The sequence below is a fragment of the Lutra lutra genome, chromosome 16, assembly GCF_902655055.1.
Source record: "Lutra lutra chromosome 16, mLutLut1.2, whole genome shotgun sequence".
Classification (NCBI taxonomy): domain Eukaryota; kingdom Metazoa; phylum Chordata; class Mammalia; order Carnivora; family Mustelidae; genus Lutra; species Lutra lutra.
In genome coordinates, this window is record NC_062293.1 from 55,258,168 (window position 1) to 55,279,017 (window position 20,850).

General features: G+C 41.9%; 1 protein-coding gene across 1 annotated transcript in view; it reads right to left on the bottom strand.

Moving 5' to 3' along the window:
- Positions 1-20,850, bottom strand: part of MAP2K4 (mitogen-activated protein kinase kinase 4) — a 132,853-nt gene that overhangs the window by 38,730 nt on the left and 73,273 nt on the right. The window contains 1 exon segment of the mRNA XM_047707040.1: positions 11,249-11,368. Within this exon segment, the coding sequence (XP_047562996.1) occupies positions 11,249-11,368 (120 nt within the window).

The following is a 20,850-nucleotide window of genomic DNA, read 5'->3' on the forward strand; positions in this document are numbered from 1 at the left end:
GGAATGGTCTCAAACGAGTGTGCGTGTGTTACTAACTGATGGGTCCGGAGGCATCCTCGGAGATGTCTGACCGCTCATCTCCCACCTGGACCGACCCTGCAGGAGATGAAGGCCCGCTGAAGGACGAAGGCTTGCTGGAGCAACACTGCCGGTCATGCCGGGCTCAACACGGAGACGAGCGACAGCGCTGTGCCCTGGGGACGGACGCCAGCTGACGCATGCGTGTAGCTACGTGGCTCCACACAATGCTTACATGTAAAACATATCTGACATGGGGAACGTCTATTTTCTTCACTTAAAGTCTTTCTTCTCTTTCTATGGCTCTTTCTTTTGGGTGCTCTAGCAGACGGACGCTCATAAAAGAGTAACACACTTTGCCCGTAACAAACACTTGAATTTATTCCAACCTAAAGACACCATCTTCACAGGTGTATTAGATTTTTTTTTATAAGAGCAAAAGGCAGCACACTTAACTCATCTACTTAGAAAAACAGTAAGGAAGGACCTTATCTCCAGGAGAATAGTGATGCGGAAAGACCACTGACATGAGGGTCTAAGAGGCCTCACTTACTATCCAGGTTCTCTCACTTACATAACCTTGGGCCCCCTCAGTTCCTCATCTTGGAAACAGGGTTGCCCTACCTTCCTTAACAGACCGGAACAAAAATCAAATGAGTTAATATACATAAAGTACAAAATAAAGTGTCCGGTAGGTGTGAAAAATGACAGTTAAGAAAATGAGGGGGAGAAGAGGGAAGGATGGAAAAACAGGAAGGCGGCCAAGGGAGAGAGACAGAGAACAGGGGAAATAAAGGTGGGAAATAAACTGGAACTGGGGGATAGGGAGAGCGGGGAACAAAGCAACAATCAGCCCCAGAGAGATCTTTGTGGTTGATAAAGCACAGAACCTGATGTGACCTTCTTATTTCTTCTGGCAGTTCCTTTTGACCATAACAGAGAATAGGTAGCAGCAGCAATGACTTGCATTTAAAAAAGGGGGGGGGGGTGGATGGTCTGAGCTGCCTCAAAAAGCAGTGACAGCAACCCTACTTCCCTGGCCAAACACAAGATGGGACACCCACCGACTGAAATGCAAAAGCAGGAATTACCAAATATGGATTTACTGGAAAGAAAGGTGGAAATGATAAAACAGTGAACCACTTAGATGAAGTATTCCTCGAGACAAGAACCAGATAAAAACAAAGGCATGCTTATATGCCAACAGGAAGCACTCTTAAAAAGTAAACTGTTTAAAAAGACACACTCACAATACAAAGAAAAACTATAAAGCACCTAGAAATGTATCTAACAAAGGCAGCAAAACGTTTATATGAGAATGTGTGTAAGATGTGACTAAAGATAGAACGAGTGATCACAGAGAGGCAAAGCACGTGATGAATGCAAAGACTCGAGATCATGAAAATGTCAGATTCCCCTTAATTAGCTTAAGAACTCAAGTAGATTCTAATCAAAATTATCATGCACCTGGACAAGCTGATCCTAAAACTTATATAGGAAAGTAGAGCCAGGGCACCTGGGTGGCTTAGTCAGTGGGGCGTCCAACTCTTGGATTCAGCTTAGGTCATGATCTCAGGGTCCTGGGATAGAGGCTGGCATCGGGCTGCACACTCAGTGTAGAATCTACTTGGGATTCTCTCTCTCCCGCTCCCTCTGCCGCACCCCACAAGCATCCGCATGCACTCTCGCTCAAATACATTTATTAAATATTTTTTAAAAATTAGAGTCAAGAATAGCCAAGACGATTTTTTAAAGAAGGAAGCCTAGTCTACCAGACAAAGTCTTTTTAAAGAGCTTTCACAAGAAAAGGCAGAGTATGATGCAGGGGGAGTAAAAATACAACAGAACAGATTCAAAAGTTCATGTGCACGTGGAGATTTGAAGGATGGCAGATGTAGCAAAACAAACAGTTGCAAAAGCACAGAATATGTAATGACTGTTGCTAGGACCAGAGGCCTTCCAGACAGAGAAGAGTTAAATTAGGTCATTACCTCAGATCATTCACAAAAAAAAAAAAAAAAAAAAAAAATCCCAAATGGATTTTTTGAAAAGCAAAAGTTAAAAAATTTTTTATAAGAGTTCTTCAGGACTTCAGGGTAGGAGACAAATTCCTTCTCCAAATCACACATGAAAAGGATACATTACAAAGGTTAAGAACTGCTAACTGAACCCCATTACAATGGATATTTCTGTACGACAAAGGATACTGTACCAAAAGTTCAAAGATAAGACAAAAGTATCTATTTGGATATAAACAAAGAATTAATACCTTGAATACTAAAGCACTATGCTAAATTGATTAGGCAAAGACAAAACTTAACAGAATAAAGGCAAAGGGATATCGATTTGATTGGCAAGTCACAGAAAAGAAGACCCGAACACACATGTAAAAAATTCTGTACCTGGCCAGTAATTAGGGAAATGTCATTGGAAAAGTGAGATACCACTTCAAACTCACCTGACTGCCAAAAATGAAACATATAATAATACCAAATGTTAGCAAAGAGATCTGTGTCAATAAACGTTTATGGCTTGTCCAGCAACCACCCCCTCCATGTTCCATACACAGCGTCCAGCTGAAACTCGTTTCCCGTCTCCTGCTCAGAGAAGGCCGGCCAACAAGATGTCAACACAGTTGGCTGTCGATTCCAAAGCAGCCTTTTGGGTTCTTCCCTCTTCCCTTCCTTTGTGTGGACATCACAGCTGAACTCCAGGAGCCAACCTGGACCCCAAGACAAACTTCACAACGTCAACCACAAACTGTCAGCCACTGCCAGCTTTCAGTGCCGACACCTGAATACGATTCCTGATGTGGAAACCCTCACTCTCGCGGGTAGGAACAGAAGTTAGCGCAACACTGTGAGGAGGAAAAGGACAATATGCAGTTGGAAACAGTTCATACCATGTAACCTAACAACCATATTTCTAGAGACAGGCTATACAGAATCTGCGACCTACGTCGCCAAGGAGAAATGCAAAAAGAAGGTCAGTTTTATACTTTATAACTGCAAAAAATGAGAAACAACCTATATTAGGATTATTAAAGAAACATTAAAGAAGTTGTATTTAATTAGCGAATACTGCCCAGCAGTTAAGATAAATTAACCAGATCAGGGGCGCCTGGCCACACGATTAGCAGAGCAGACAACTCTTGATCTTGGGGTCCTGTCGTGTGTCCACAGGGCATAGGGCCTACTTTAAAACATCAACCAATAACATAAAACAATAAATTAATCTAATCTATATATTAACGATCTATATTTCTATGGATGAATCTTGAAAACTCTGCTGAATTAAAAATGCTATGGGGGATACATGCAGGATAATTTCATTTATGTAAACTTTAAGAATACAGAAAGCAATACTAAGCGTGATTTCAGGAAAGATACATATGTGGAAAGCCTAAAGGAAGCAGTTGAAGGAGATACTCACTTCGAGGCAGAGTTTAGATCTGTAGAGTGAAAGGGGGATTAGGATGGGGGCTTCCACTGTATCTATGATTTAAAGAGTAAATATAGCAATGTGCTCATTGGAGGTGTTGGGAACACTGTGATTCCCCTAGAAGAGTCAGCATGTTTGAAATATTACACAATTAAAGAAGAGCTATCTTAAGAAACTAAAAAAGATGAGCAAATTAAACAAAATATACAGAAAACTGGAAGAGTGATCAGAATGAAAAACCTTTTAAACAAAAACAATACAGAAAATTAATGCAACGGAAAGCTGGCTCACTGAAAGATTGATTAAAAAACTGATAAATCTCTAGCCAGACTCACCAGGAAAAAATAGAAAAGATGCAAATTACCTATTAAATTGCCAATTAATTTGACCATTCAGAGGAAAGGGACAAATTTCTTCAGAGAAACAAACTATCAAATTTCACTCCAAAAGAAACGTAACTTGAATAGAACTCTATCTTTGAAAGAAACTGAGTTTGTAGTTAAAAATCTCCCCACAAAGAAAACTCCAAATTCAAATGGCTTCATTGGTGAATTCTACCAAACATTTACAGAAGGAGTAATACCAATTCTGTATAAAGTCTCCCAGAAAATGCAAATGAGGGAATATTTTCCAACTCATTCTGTCCAGGCACTGATACGAAAGCCAAACAAAAACATCGTAAGTAAACTACAGCTCAGTATCTCTCAAGAACAGATATAAAACTCCCTAATAGGGGTGTCTGGCTGCCATAGTAGGTAGAGCGCACAACTCTTGAACACAGGGTCCTGAGTTCAAGCCCTACACTAGGTATGGACCCTACTTAAAATAAATAAATAATTTTTAAAAAATTTTAAAGAACTTCTAAATAAAAATTTAGCACATTTAATCCAGCAATATATTAAAAAGATAATACATCATAATCATGTGGATTGATCCCAGAAATGCAAGGTTGGTTTAACATAAGAAAAGCAATATGTGTAACTTACAATATGAAAAAAAGAATTTCTTTAACATCATATAATCACCTTAAAGATGTGGAAGAAGACTGAGAAAAAAATCTAACATCTATTCCTGATTAAAAAAAGAAAAAAAAATCTCAGCAAATTAGAAATAGAAGGGCATTTCTTCAACCTGATAAAGAACATCTATAAAAATCCAATAGCTAACATCGTCCTTCCCGGTGAAAGCCTGAATTTTTTCTCCCTAAGATCAGAAACAAGACAAGGATGGGCACTGTCACAGTACCTGAGGACTAGAGGACCCAGGCAAGACATAAATAAATGGAACCCAAACTAAAGAGGAAGTGAACTCTCTTTACTCACAGACAACATGATAATCTACAATTTGATGGAATCTACAAAAAGCTACCAGAACTCATAAGGGAGTTTAGCAAGGTTACAGTACACAAGATTAAAAAAAAATCAATTTGTATTTCTTTATATTAGTCACAAAACACGAGGAGACAAATTTCTTTAAAATATTATTTATTAAAGCACCAAAAATATTTAAAAACTTACGGATAAATTCAACAAAAAAAAGTGAAAGTCCTATACAGTGAAAGCTATAAAATATTGCTGAGAAAGATTAAAGAAATGTTAATGAATCAAGTAAAATACTATGTTAATGAGTCATAGACTGAATGTTGTTAAAATATCGATACTCCTCCAATTACCTCCAGATTCAGCCTAAGTCCAACCCAAATCCCAGGGACTGTGTTTTGTCGAAACTGACAAGCATATTCCAAAATTCATACATAATTGGAAAAACAGGGGCACCTGGGTGGCTCAGTCAGTTAAGCATCCAACTCTTAATCTCAGCTCACGGCTTAATCTCACAATTGTGAGTTCAAGTCCTGCATTAGGTTCCATACCCGGTGTGAAAACAAAACAAAGAAAACAAAACAAAAGGAAGAGAAAAAACCTTAAAGAGCTGAAACAACTTTAAAAGGAATCAAGTTTAAAATCCAGCACTACCTGATGTTAAGACTAGCGGAAGGTCACAACAGTGTGGAACTGTTACAAAGACAGAACAAACAGGTCATGGAAAAGACCAGACAGTCCAGAAACAGACCTACAAATGGGACAACCGACTTCTGACGGAAGTGCAAAGGATACCCACAGGACAAAAGTAAACATCAATCCATACCTTCCACCACATAAAAATTAACTCCACATGGATGATAAATATAAGTGTGATACCTGAATTTATAAAACTGCTATAAGAAAACATAAGAGAAAATCTGAGTGACTTTGAGTTAAGGAAAGATTCCTTAGCTAGACCACCAAGAACACATTTAAAAAAAAACAAACTAACAAACTGGCCTACAATAGCATTAAGAACCTTCATTTTCCCAAAAAAAAAAAGGGAAAAAAATGCTGTTTAGAGTATAATGGATGGGACGCCTGGGTGGCTCAGTTGGTTAAGTGGCTGCCTTCGGCTCGGGTCATGATCCCGGCGTCCTAGGATCGAGTCCCACATTGGGCTCCTTGCTCGGCAGGGAGCCTGCTTCTCCCTCTGCCTGTGTCTGCCTGTGCTCGGTCGCCCTCTCTCTCTCTCTCTCTGACAAATAAATAAATAAAATCTTAAAAAAAAAAGAGTATAATGGATAAGGCATAGATCAGATATCTGATAATAAACCTATATCCAGAATACATTTTTTTAAAAAACTCTCAAGGGGCACCTGGGTGGCTCAGTCAGTTAAGTGTCTGACTCTTGGCTTTGGCTCTAGTCATGACCTCAGGGTTGTGAAATCAAACCCCACGTCGGGCCCCTTGCTGAGCACAGAGTCTACTGGAGACTCTTCCTCCCTCTCCCTCCACCCCTTTGCCCCTGTGCATGGGCTGTCTCTCTCAAATAAACAAATCTTTAGGAAAATAAATAATAAAAATTAAAAAAATAAAAATTCCCAAAACTCAGGAACAAACAAAAAAACAAGTTTTTTTTTAAAAAATGGACAAAGGTTGGAAGAGGAACTTCATCAGATAAGACATATGATTGGTAAACAAGCCCATGAAAAGCTTTCAACATCACTAGCCATTAAAGAAACACAAATGTAGAGGTGCCTGCGTGGCCCAGTTGGATAAGCAGCCAACTCTTGATGTGGACTCAGGTCATGATCTTGGGGTCCTGGAATCAAGCCCCTTGTGGGGCTCCACATGGAGCAGGAATCGTCTTCTTTCCCTCTCCCTCTACCCTGCCCCTCCCCGCCCCCACTGCTTACTATCTATCATATGAATGTACACACTTGCTTGCTCTCAGATAAATCAACCTTGGGGCACCTGGGTGGCTCGGTCAGTTAAGGGTCTGCCTTCAGCTCAGGTCATGATCCCAGGGTCCTGGGATGAAGCCCCATGTCAGGCTCCCCTCTGAGCAGGGAGTCTGCCCCCCCCAACCACGGCTCATGCACATGCACAGTCTCAAATAAATAAAATCTTTAAAAAAATTTTTTTATTTTAAAAATTAAATTCCAGGGTACACCAATTACAATGGCTAAAAATTAAAAAGACCATCCCAAGTGTTGGGAAAGTGTGGAAGCAAGAGAAGTCTCATACATTACTGGTGAAGGTTGAAGACAGTACAACTACTTTGGAAAACAGTTTCACAATGTTAAACACTCCCCTACCAGGTGAGGGAGCCGTCCCACTCCCAGGTATGTACCTGAGAGAACTGCGGGAACACATCCGCCACAGACTTGCACACAAACACTTACAGCAGCGTTATCTGTAACGGATAACAGAACAGAGACCTCTGAAAGTCCCTCAGCCCGTGAGGGAGAAACCCAACTCCAGCATACCCCCACCACGGAGTACTGCTTCCACCGCTCAGCAGTGTAACTGCCCAAGCTGCTGACACCTGCCACATCCATCGCACAGAGTAAGGAAGAAAAAACATACATACTGTAGGAGTCCATTTACATGAAATTCTAGAAAATGCACATTCATCTCTAGCGGCAGGAAGCAGCCCAGCGGCAGCAGAAGGGAAGTATGACTCGCAGGGCACAAGGAAACTTGTGACTGGTGGAAAGGTCCACATCCTGCTTACAGTGATAGTCCCACAGGTGTACACGCTTGTTCACACACGTGAAACTGTACGCTTTAAATATGTGCATTTTGTCGTATGTTGATTTCGCCTCCATAAGGCCATGCAAGGGGGAAGGAAAGAACATGAGCAGCATCAGGGATAGAAAGGGAGGAGGGCACTCAAGTCAGCTAATTATCAATGCCTTTCATACAATCCAACGATCTTCTATAACCAGAAGTTACTCAGAATAGCATTTCCCTCACTAGAATTTCTCCAGGCTCAAAAGATATTTGAAGTAAGGGTTTCGTGCTTTTAAATTCTGAAAATGTACATACTGAAGGACATACAGTGTTGGTAAGATAAATGGAAGGGACAGACCCTGGTGCCAGCTACAGGATAGAAGATATGTTTATGGTCAAGCTCTTTGTTTTCCTGTCCACAAAGTCTGACCAGGAGTTTAGAAACCTGCGCAGTTAGGTGTCGTAGTAATTTCTCTATATCAAATCCAAGTTGTACTTTGGGCTTTTTAACTTGAGTTCAGTTCCACTGCAGAAAGAAGTGTAAAGGGCTGGACACAATGGCAAAAAAACAGCTTCCAGGCTCGGTATTAAGTATGGTTCAGTCACTGCTCTGAGGAAAGCTATGAAACCTGCAGAGGCTAGATTATCACCCAACAGAAAGACTGATCCCTAGAGAAGCGGCCAGAAGAAGAAAATGAACATCCCACAAGTCCTTGAGTGACAGCTGACTGAACCGGACCACAGACTGATGTCTTACAGGCATACAAATAACAAAGTGAAATGTTCTGGAAGGTTCCTCACAGTGACGGGCATTAAAGGCCATTTGTCCTCCTCACAGCAGTGGTTAAGTAAGAATTCCAGACTGCATATGTTCACTTCTGCTCTTTCCTTTCATAAACCCAGAATCGTGGGTTTATTATTAGAACTGAAGGTCAGGTCACCAAAAAGATCTTTTGAAGTGATCAACCTCAAAAGAAAAATGTTTCTCTAGACCCTTATTAAATTTGTTTAGTATTTTTAACCTTTGTAACCACAGGAAACACACTCTGCCTGTGCATTCTTCTTTAAAGGTACACTTTTAGCTTCTAAACTCCATCTTTTTTTTTTAATTCAGAAAATTCAGAAAGGACCTATTACTTCTTGGGGCAGGGGTGTGGGGGGATAGTTCAGCCTATCTGGGCATTCTGTGACTTTATACAACTTAACTATATAGCTCCTCAGCCTTCATCTGATCGCACTCAAAAACTGTAGGAATGTTAAAAAGTAGATTATTTTTTTAAATGAAGCTGAAAGTTCCTCATCCCCAGACCACTTGTTCTGTAACAAAAGAAAAGTGAGACTTTTGTCCCTGAAGTCCCATCTCTGCCACTTACTGGCTGTGTGACTCCCATCGAACCTCTGCCTCCTCTCTGAAGAAGGGGGATGAGGCCCCCGAATGCCCTGAGGCTGTTACAAACAGAACATATAAGAAAACTACGGAACACCCAACAGATGTTTTTGCTTACGGTGGCCTATCTCAACTCCCTTCGACCTCCCTGAGACAGTAACACTGCGTTTTGCCCAGCTTTTCATAAGAAATGATGAGGAGATGTGACTCCAAGCTTGCTGCGTTGTTTCCAACACTTTGCAATCCTGCAGATCACTTACTCTGCCTTCTTTTCATGAAATCAGACTTCTACACTGTGTGGGCTAGGGTCATACGTCTAAATGTTGCTTAAAGGGATGATGAAACGATGCACCTGAGAAACAGGCTGTGCATCCATGCTCTACGGAGGGGAAACACAGTGACATGGAGCCCTGAGGGGCGGGGACTACAGCGCTGGAAAAGCTGGCTGAAACTCTAGAAGGGCAGAAAGTCTAGTCCAGGCCCTAAGCCACTACCGCTCTGCATAAGATCTGAAGAGTAAAACGGCCAGAGGATTTAGTGATTATAAAGACTAAACTCATGGTTTGGGGGAAGAAGGGAGGAGGAGATGGCAAGATCTCTGTGCAACACGAAGAAAGTTCCAGATGTGTGATGTTACAAACAGCACGGCATTATGGACTATTAGGTCCGGGGTTTCCTCAATACATGACTATCTACTGTCCCAGTGCACTACAGGTACTGCAATGTTGAGGTTCACAAATTGGGTGTACCTGGTCACAGACATGAATATTTGAGTCATAAAAGTACAAGGACAGAGTAGGAAGAAACTATAGGAGTGTAGAATTAACAGTAATTAATTAGTGACTCAGCAAAGCAATGGATGCCTCCACCTACTAGAGTTACCCATTAAGAACACAGAAAAACAAATAAATAAAAATGTAGGGACTGAGCGGGGAATTCGTTGACTAACCTCAAAGGTCGTCTCCAATGACAAGACTTCATAGATTTCTAGTCAGTGTGACAGCCAGTCCTACCTTACAACACAGTATTTTTTAAGTCAGTAACTACAACAAAACCCCCAAAGCTACATACATACACACCTTGTGATCCAGTCCCAAAAAGAAGGGAGAGGGGCTCTCACCAGCTCACGAGGACCCCACCAGCACAATCCTACCATTTTCACAATGAGAATGGTATTTTATAAAGAGCATTAAAAGTGCTTCAGGGTTCATTTAGCTGAAATCCTTCTGACATAACTAAGTATCCCAAGTATACAAGGACTGTCCTCACACCATAAAGTGTCTGTCTGATTCAGGCTCAGCACCAGCTATACCCGCTGCCCTAACTCCCTTCCCTACTTCAGGCAGTGGGACAACTGGAAATGAGGACATGGGTTTGACAGCTGGACGCAGAAGCGACGAGCTATGTCAGGACAGAGAATAACCAGAGGCCAAAAAGAAGACACATGACCCCAACACCATGCAGTTTCTTTTTTTTTTTTTTTTAATATTATTTACTTATTTATTTGAGAGACAGATAGCGAGAGGGGGGCAGGAGCAGGGAGGAGAGGGAGAAGCACATTCCCCGCTGAGCAGGGAGTCCCAAGTGGGGCTTGATCCCAGGACCCTGAGCTCATGACCTGAGCCAAAGGCAGACATTTAACCAACTGAACCACCCAGGTGCCCCAAACACGCAGTTTCTACAGAAAAATCTGAATAACAAGATTGGCTAAGAGAATGTCTACTATACTTGTGAATTTCCTCATGGGCTGTACTGAGGGAGAGTAAATGCTTACATTAAATGCAGATATAGCTGATGGCAGAAATAAATAAGTTTTTAAAAGGGTGGTGAAGGCAACACTGAGGGAGTTCAGAGCTGAGAGAGAGAGCCCAACTATGGCAAAGGGTTAACATCCAGAAGTCAGCTCATTTGTCAGGTTCTTAAAGAACAGAAACTACGGGGCACCTGGGTGGCTCAGTGGGTTAGGCCTCTGCCTTTGGCTAGGGTCATGATCTCAGGGTCCTGGGCTCTCTGCTCGGTGGGGAGCCTGCTTCCCTCTCTCTCTCTGCCTACTTGTGATCCTCTCTGTCAAAACAAAAAATAAATTTATAAAAAAAAAAAAAAAAAGAACAGAAACTATAAGAAAGGAACAGCCATAAATATGTATTTAAAAAGTACGAGATCCACCCCTTTACTAAGGAACAATGAATGCTAGAGATGAACGTGTATATTTTCATGAACTATATGCTAAAATACCGAGCAATCAGCTTATTGCTGATGTATGGCAATTAACTGGAGATCAGAATCTAAGCCGGCCATCCTCTTATTTATTCCAATTAGATATTTATTCATCAGCTAAAACCCCCAAATTATTTATTCCTACCTCTCTGAAGAGTGCACCATAAAACTGAACAATGTACGGGCAATCACTACTCCGCATTACTACATCCAAATCCATAAGAAGTTGTTTTTGTTCTTTTTCATCCACTGTTGACCGAATTCTCTGGAAAAGAATGACAAAAGATGTGACAAAAACATAAAACAACTTTAGAAACCTGAGAAAAACCACTACCACGACAAGACTGAAAAGTTCTAAGCAAACATCATAAATACTAACCAGACATAAAAATTATCACCTTCCTTAGACTTTACAAGAACAATTTTTATCACAGAAAAACAAAATAGCACTTGGGATCTTTTTTTTTTTTTTTTTTTTTAAACAAAATAGCACTTGGGAATTCTTTAAAGGACACAGGGCTTTTTAACCACAAGCATCCAGGGATGACGTTGGAAGTTATGTAACAAAGTTCGTAGGCAGTGAAAATTAACCCTCACATGCAAATACAAAGAAAAGCATTAGGAGCTGTACTTAAACAGTTTTCATCTGCATGATGAGCTTCACAGATACCTTGATTGTATGGCGTCTAGGTATTCAAAGCAAGAATGGGCTTCCTCACTCCCTGGCAGCCTTACCCCCTAGCATCCTCATTCGTTAAGATGCAAAACGATCCAGAACAGGTCACAATGGGAGTCAGTGTAGGTGCAGCACACAGAAGACATTCCCAGCCTCCCAGATGCTATGCTGGAATTCTCCCCCTTCACCACACTGTCTGTAGGTTAAGAACAAAAAGTTCTACCTGACTCCCTACACCCTGGGTCAGAAGGAGCGCAGTAGGAACATGTGGAAGAAAACCTACAAATGAGGAGACAGAAGGCTGTCTGTCTGTCTGTTCCTACAACGATGAGGCCCTCTTCTCCATACACGGTAGACCTGGGCCATATCCCTAACCCACCTGCACAACTTCTCGGCACACTTCTAAAAGACTGCCTCCAAAACCAGTGCCCCCACCGCCCACTGCCCACCCGGAACAGCAGGGTACACGGAGACGTTCAGAGGGACAGTTTCCCGCTGCACGAGAGAGAGATAGGAAGAAGCAAGTTCAGAAAACGTAAAACATGAATAACGAAGTTATAGTTTCACATGGAGGCATGCAGACAACTTTTTTCTCATAAAAAAAGTTCACAATGGTCACACCGCACCACTGTGTACGACATATAGTACATACTTACAAGGCAAGTTAGTATATCAAAAAATACATAAGGTGGCATTTTGTCTTCCAAAGACTTCAAGGTATCTGTCCTCAATGTTCTTGAAAGGGATGAAGGCAGTCAATTAAATTCTTGAGCCCATTTTACAGAAGAGAAGCCAGAGGCACAGAGAGATACAAAAGATGTATTCCATGTAACATGACAATAAGCAGTTGCAGAAGGAAAGAAGCAGGTTCTTTTCATTTTCCTCTCTCCTCACTAAATGAGGAATTCCATATATTCGAAACATAAACACATTTATGTTTGCTATTTAAATTTATAGACTGCTAGCTATAGTACTTCATATCAGATAAAATTTACTAACTAGCATCCTCTTGTATACACTGATTTAAGACTTTCACACTGAATATCACTACCCAGACAAACAAAAAATAATAAATAAATAAGAAGAACAAAAAATGACAAAATAAGACTAATACTTTTAAAATTAAGAAAAATTGCCTTCTTTGTCTCATTTCTATATTTTCAGAGCTTGGAGATTAGTTATCTTTCTTTTAAATCAACATCAGGATAATGTCTGCTCAAAAAGTATATTTTTTGAAAGTCAAAATAGCCCGGAGAAGTAATTTGTTATTAGTTCAAAACCATGACATCAATAATTTTGGTAAACATCTTAATTACATGTATTCCTGTTTTTAAAACAATAACACTAAAAGGATAGCTGTGAAAATACTAGTTTGGGAAGGCAATTTTTTAATAAAAACTTAACAATCTCATATATCTACATTTAAAAGACAGAGAGCTGGTAACTACAGACAAATGGGGAAGAAAAAGGCAATGATCCTCTGGGGAAGATTTCCACCAATCAAAGAATTCTCACTATTAAAAGGTTTAAAAACATTTTTTTTTCTATTTTCACTTGTACAGATATAGGGGTACGTATAAATATACTAACACATTCACAGGGCACTAGTATAAAAGATATCCTCTTTCCTAATTTGTTTCCCCAAACTGGTTATATGGTTTTCTAAACTTCCACTTGTACAAATGCTTGTATTTCAACTACTGGAAAGCACATTACAGCCAAAACCTCAATTGTTACCATCGGTAACCAACTCTTGAGGACAATTTCTAAGTACTGCAGGAGCTACAGAAAGGGCGCATGCTACTACATGGACTGGAGACCTGACTGAAGTCCCAGCATCGGACTGGCATCTACTTCTCAGTCCTGAGCCAGACTTACATGAACAGGAATGTACAGGGTTTCTGGCACAGCTCAAACCTTTGAGCTCATCAACACAGCAATAAAATCTGTTCAGCTGTAAACTATTCTTTAATGCCACTAGTAGTACAAAACAGAGCACGGGGCTGCTGGATGGCCGACTCGTCTACCAGAAAACGGATTCCACTTTTGGACACTGGTCAAGAGATCATCATCTCTTCGTGCTCTCTGAACATCTGGACCAAGGGACAAGTGGTGGGTAGAAGAAGAGCTGGTGGTATGGAGTCAGAATTATTTGGGGACGAGCAAGCAGAGCTAACTCTTCATTATACAGAAGCTTTAGGGTTATACTGCAACATGCATTCTATGTGAGCACTTAATGAAACAAACTGACTCAAAACGCCTTAAAGGACTCAAAAAGGGATTAGCCACAAGCACACAGCTAAGTAGTGGTTGCTTCAAATTAGTTATTTTAACTCAATTAAGTCAATAAATGTTCGAGTTGGAGAATATGTAATGATCAATGACTCAAATCAGAAAATTCTTAATAGTAAGACTCACGACTAGGAATGCTTCTCTAATGGAACAAAACGACGCATGTGGGTAAGATTTCTACCACTGGAAATAAGGAGAGCCAGGACTCTCTAATATTAAGGGAGAATAATCACCCAAGTTGGAACACATGAACAAGACACACTTCCCTTCCCTTCTGACACTGTCCTTGGAACTCCCCTCTCCTTGTCAGATGAGATGCTACCTGACTCAGACTCGTATCATAAAGCCAATTAGATCTTCAAATTAAAGAGGGAAAAAGAGCTTTCCTTAATAGAGGGAGAAGAAGGGAAAATGGAAGCACAAAGGTGACACGAATTATATCTAAAAAAATCTCTCACAATTAGAATGTTCAGAAAGCAATATATTGGTAAATGTCTTGAATCACAGAAACCTTTTATTTATATCATAAATTTAAAAGTTAAATAAGATTGAGTTCGGAAAACCTTTTTTTTATTTTTCCTCATAAGGAATGAGGTTGGAAAGCTCACATGAGACCACAAAATATTTAAGAAAATCATCTCAAGAACCATCAGTTTTTTTAAAAGTTTCTTTTTTAACCAAATATCAGAACTCATTAAAATCACTGATTTTTTCACTGTGGAACTACTGTGAGCTCTTTTACTTGTCACTCCTTCATTAACCTAGCTCCAACTCACATGCTCTCAGGACAAATTATACTTTTTGAAAATCAATCCACATTGCTTTTCCAGTAATAAAGTATTTTCAAATTAGCACAAGATCTACGTTATTTGGAACAAAATTTGGAGAAAATACCTAAAATCAAAACAAGAATTACCACCCTACATTAGAAGCTGTTTTCCATAGTGAAGAAATCAATATACTTGAAGCTAAAAAAAAATTGTTTTTAAAATTGTTGTCCAGGGGCGCCTGGGTGGCTCAGTGGGTTAAAGCCTCTGCCTTCAGCTCAGGTCATGATCCCAGGCTCCTGGGATCGAGCCCCGCATCGGGCTCTCTGCTCAGTAGGGAGCCTGCTTCCCTTCCTCTCTCTGCCTGCTCTCTGCCTACTTGTATTCTGTCTGTCAAATAAATAAAAAATGTTAAAAAAAATTAAAAAAAAATAAATTGTTGTCCAAATTATTGGTCAAGGTTGTTTCATAGTCCAAATAAGCAGCAGGAAAACGCCAGCAAAACAGCATGTAGCTACAGATCAGCAACATCACAATGACTCCAATGAAGTCCTTCCAGAGACACAGAAAAAGTATAAACTGAATACCCAATTCTCTGTTTTCATGACTGCTAGAGTTACACATGGCTCTTATCCAGCTAAAAGTTAAAAGCCCGAGAGGGGCTGGGTAGTTCCATGGGTTGAGCGTCCGACTCTTCGTTTCAGCTCCAGTCATGATCTTGGAGTCATGAGATCAAGCCCCGTGTCAGGCTTCACACGCGGTGTGGAACCTGCCTAAGATTCTTTCTCCCTTTCCCTCTGCCACTCCCACCCCCCATTTGCTATCTCTCTTTCAAAAAAAAAAAAAGAAAGAAAGAAATTTAAAAGTTTTGAAAATTAAAAAAATGTAGAAGTCCACAGAGCTTCCCTTCTCTAGAACAGCCAACCCAACTCATGCCATTGGCTGGAGCAGCCATAAACTCCGATGCTCGAATTCCATCCAGATTAAGCTGTAATGACAGGAAGTTGACAGGTTCCATGGGTAAGCTAAAAAATTTAAGTTAGAAATTGTCCTCTTGCCCTGTCCTACCTTGTGCACAAAGCACAACAACGTCCACTCTGAGAATGGTCCAAATCATGCAGACGGATTTACCAAGAAGTGGTTGAAAGGCTGCTTTCCTTCTCTCTGCACAATGTGGCATCTGGAAGTCATTGGTAAATTTAAACGTTGGCAGCTTATACTTGGCCTTTATTTGGAATGCCTCAATGTTTAACAATTTAAATTGAAAGCATAAATACCCCTTCACTGATAGTGAGCCATATTTAAATGTGGGCATAGTTCTCGGTGGCCGCTAAATATACTGGGACCTTCATACTTAGATGATGCTTGCACATTATCTCTAAACCCTGCCAACCTGCCCATCAGGAATGAATGGCTGGGGATAAAGCTAACATAAGTAGGAAGAACTTTCCAGTAGATTAAGACCCACTGTTCTAATGGAAAGGGATTATGGGAACTATTAAAACTACATTCACCGAAGGACTAGGATGGGAAGAACAGAGAAGCAGAGGAGATGGATAGAAACAGGCAGCAGACACTCTCAAAGAAATCATTTACTGTTTGTTTCTCTACCTTTCCTAAATGGATTTTCAGGGGTCAGAAGAAACAGAGAGAACGGATAAAAGGAAAGAGTGTCACGATGACCCAATCGCTATTATGGGATAAGGCCAGGACCACCCAACTGTGGCAAAGAGAAAAGGAAGAAAGGCTCACAACACAATGGCTAAGGGACAAGCTGTAGAGGAAGCAAAAGAAGATAGGCCCAGGGGGCAGGTCCTCAGAAGCAAGGAGCATTTTGCTTAGGTGCTAACTCAATACCCAGCTGCTAGTCTCACCACTCCCGCTGACTCCAAGTTCACCCTCACATCTCCGTGTCAGAGTTCCCAAAGATCTCTTAGTTGCTAGAGAGGCCAGGGATATACCAAAGCACTAGGGCTTGCCTTGAAATGACCCAGTCTGTCTCTGCCTGGGCCCTGGCGTGAGAACTTCTGACCCTTACCGGAAACCCAGCGCTCTTCTTCCTACCAACTCAAGCTCTAAGAAAAGGTCAGACAGATGGCCAGCTCTATCTCTTGGACAATGTGGGTTTGGGGAAGGCCCTCTGGGTTATGTGATCCCATTCCTGCTCAGAGAAGGGGGAAAGAGCTCCTCATATGCTCGAAAGACTCATTATAAGGCGAGACTGATGACAAGTCATAGACGCTCTTGGTTAAAAACAGCAGCGCCACAATGTGTGTCACAGATGTCAGATCCAGGATTGGATCATTCCAGGCAAGAAAGATGCAAGTCATCTGCAAACAGACAGGAAGTCAGAGGAAGAACTACGGAAGAACCAAGGCATCCAGGAACAAACTTGAGAGAGGCAGACTTGAAAACAGCAACACAGTCAAAGAAACTTGAAAAAATATCTACTAATTTGAACTGATATTCTTGTTTTGTTTTTGTTTTGAAATGGAGAAAGAATGTCGGGGGATGAGATGTGGGGGAACAGAAGGAATTAAAGTGGAAGGGCATGCCTGCTAGTCCTAGCAGACGAGGTCTCTAAATTCTCACCAGTTCATGTCAGGTTTGTGTGGGGCTCAGCGGAGGGTCCAGAGTGCAGCATAGCAAGGCCGTGAGAGCGCAGTCGGTGACTCACATGCCGCCACACATGGTCAGCTTCAGTTACTTGGGGTACCTTACGAACAAGGTCCAAGTACTCAAAGTGAAAAGAGAAGTGGGTTCGCCGATGAGAATTCAGGGCCTGGATACAATGAGGTCCAGCAAGGTGATGGGTTTGATCACCTTACTGGAAATCAGTGCATGGCTTTTAAAGACTATCTAGGCATTGATTAAGACAATTTGACATCCGATCAAATGATGCCAGCTATTAGGATTTGGCCGTCAGCATGGCAAAGTGTCCTTTTCAACTTGCCACCCACCCAAACTGGAGCACAAGAAGGTATATCCTCTTCAGCAGAGCGGTGTGGGGTCTGCAATCACTGGCATGTAGCTAAAACTCATGTCCACGACTGGGGCTCATCCCTAAGTGTAAGCACCCATCATGATCGAAGGTTACCAAAACATCAGGATTCTGTGCTTCAAGTAATTGCCAAACGTCTTGCCAGAGTGGTATGACAGCTAGAACAACCGTTCCCAGGACAAGAATAAAACCTAAAGCTCCCTGGGTTTTACCAAGTGGACGTTGGTAAGTATCACCCATGCCAGAAATCCTAGAACGGGTTCATGGCAAACGGATCGCAATGGGGTCTTAGGTGGAAAGCCTCTCCATGGCAACCATTTCATTTAAGATCAAATGATGAGGGGGCACCAGGGTGGCTCATTGGTTAAGTGTCCGACTCTTGATTTCACCTCAGGTCACGGTCTCAGGGTCATGGGATCAAGCCCCGCATCAGGCTCCAAGTCAGTGGGCAGTCTGGATTCTCTCTTTCCCCTCTCCCTCTGTCCCTCCCTCCTCTAAAACAAATAAATCTCTTAAAAAACCAAGTCAAAAAGATGAAAAGAATAAGGATTATCTTAATTGAAACAGTTGTGGCAATGACATTTGAAAATGTGTCCTGTTCCTGTTATCTACAAACCCACCCTGCCAGCCAGGAGGGCACTCTGTTCCTTAAGCATCCTTGCTAAAGAACACTCCTCAGGTTGGTGTCTGTGAATAAACTATGAAGGGAAGCCCACTGCCAGTCAGTAGGTGACTTCAGGCCGACCTAAATCAGTGATGTGGGGGACGGGAGAGCAAGGATCTCGCATCAGATCCCCAAGCGCCCCAGTGGATCCTTACAAAAACGCTGCTTTCCTGGCAGAAATGTCCAGAAGTCAGTTCTAATACAAAGGTGGAAAACCCCAGAAGCAACTGCAGCATATCCATGTGCTGTGACCCCCTTCCTTGGGCTGCAGAAAACCTCGGGCATTCTTGTGCTCCTAAGTTCAAAACAGAGATGCCATAGCCCTGCTACAGAGGTTCATGGCTCAGCTGCTAGAGTCTTCTAAGAGATCATGTTCAGAAATGCCCACCGTCTCTGCCTCACAATGCCCTCACTAACGAGGTCAAAGCAGAGAGCAGCATTAGCTAAAACAGTTTAAAAAGCCAAGTATTGGGAATGCTGACTGTAGATGCAAAATTGGCTTTCCTCTCAAAGACTAACCAATACAAGTGTCTGCTAAATCAATTGTTTTAAATTATGAAAACATGTTTCTACTAAGGTAGGAAGAATACTAATGTTTAATTGCAAAATCACCCCAGGTCTTTAGAATCAATTTAATGAACTCTCAATTGTATCTTAATCAAATTAATTAATTAACAATAATACCCCCTATTCTCCTCACTGAGGATATTGAGACCCAATTAATGCCTAGTTCTACACAGGCTCTGTTACCCATCCCCCAAGAACTGGGGAGATCAGTTCCCAAAATATATAGGGTATTTATCATATCACTGGCAGAACTGCCTGAGGGCAAAGCTGATGGGACAAGCTGCATGTGTCTTGATTAAAGACAGTATCCTCAGGACGCCTGGGTGGCTCAGTGGGTTAAGCCTCTGCCTTCGGCTCAGGTCATGATCTCAGGGTCCTGGGATCGAGCCCCGCATCGGGCTCTCTGCTCAGCAGGGAGCCTGCTTCCCCCTCTCTCTCTGCCTGCCTCTCTGCCTACTTGTGATCTCTCTCTGTCAAATAAATAAATAAAATCTTTAAAAAAAAAAAAAGACAGTATCATCTTCTTCCTCTTTACTAATTATATCATCTACATACAAAGGGTACATTCTCAGCACTAAGATTTTGCAAGGCCTAAAGATCATATACGACAGATCATTACTTTGGTACCCATGACACTAAAGTGAGATATGAGAGGAAATCTGACGTTTAACCAATTTCCAAATCATGGCCGTAAGACCACAATAACAAAAATGACAGAAGATGTGCAGAAGGCATATCGGAAAGGGGTCAGCTGATCCTCCTTACAGTGAAATGTGATAAGGTTTTTCTCCAAATTACTCACTACATGGGCTGAGCCAGAGACCTCTGAGTTCATGTCCCAAGAGCTTCCAGTATGAGCAAGAGGGGGTTCCCATCTCCTAACCTGGCCAAAAAAGTACTATTTTGTCTCTATTATTTATTAGGGTCTCTCCACAATTCTGTTAACCGAAAGAAGCCTTGGTGTAAAAATTCCAAGGAGCAAAAGAAACTTGTGCATACACAGAGTTCCAAACCTGACTACACAAGGGGCCTGAGTTCAAAACCAAGGCTGATGGCAGGACAGCACTGCTATGTCCTTTGGATCTGCCCTCTCTGGGAAGGCCTCCACTTCACACTTCATCTGCAGCACCACAACATTCGAGCAGCCTTAAGAAGCGCCCAAGAGCATGGCTCCGCCCAGCATGGATTTCTTAATTAAGCCACATGATCCAGCCAGTCAAGTAAGAGCAGAAGGCATGGAATCAAGCTTCAGCTCAAAACCACACAGCCGTGACCTCTCCACCCACAAGCGACCCGGAGTATCAGCACTAGCACTGCATCGTCTAAAACTCAAAGACATTGCCTAAGCACTCCATACTCTCAGAAAGGAGCTTCTCCCATTTAAGGCCACTCCTGTCCACTCTCATTCTAGTGCTTTCAGAGCAGTGGGCAAGAACAATGTTTAAAGACTAAAATGAACTTCGTCCAATGAGGTTCACAGCTCCCACCAGAATTATTGAGTAACGGAACTTCTGGTAGGAAGGGCAAGGTGTCTGTAGCGGCAGGGCAAATGAGCAAGCCGTCCTCTGCCGACCCCTGCGCTCCTGCACATGCGGCTCTGCTCGGATCAGGGAGGTCTCCCCACTGAGCGGGCGGAAGCCCCACACTGCTCAGACAAGGGCAGAGCTGGGGGCTGCTGATGGGGGCAGGCAGAGGGGACTCTGGGACTTCCCACCAGGCAGGAGGGTTGACCTAGGTCTCAACTCCCAAAGGACGCGGAAGGCAAGATCCAAATACCAGG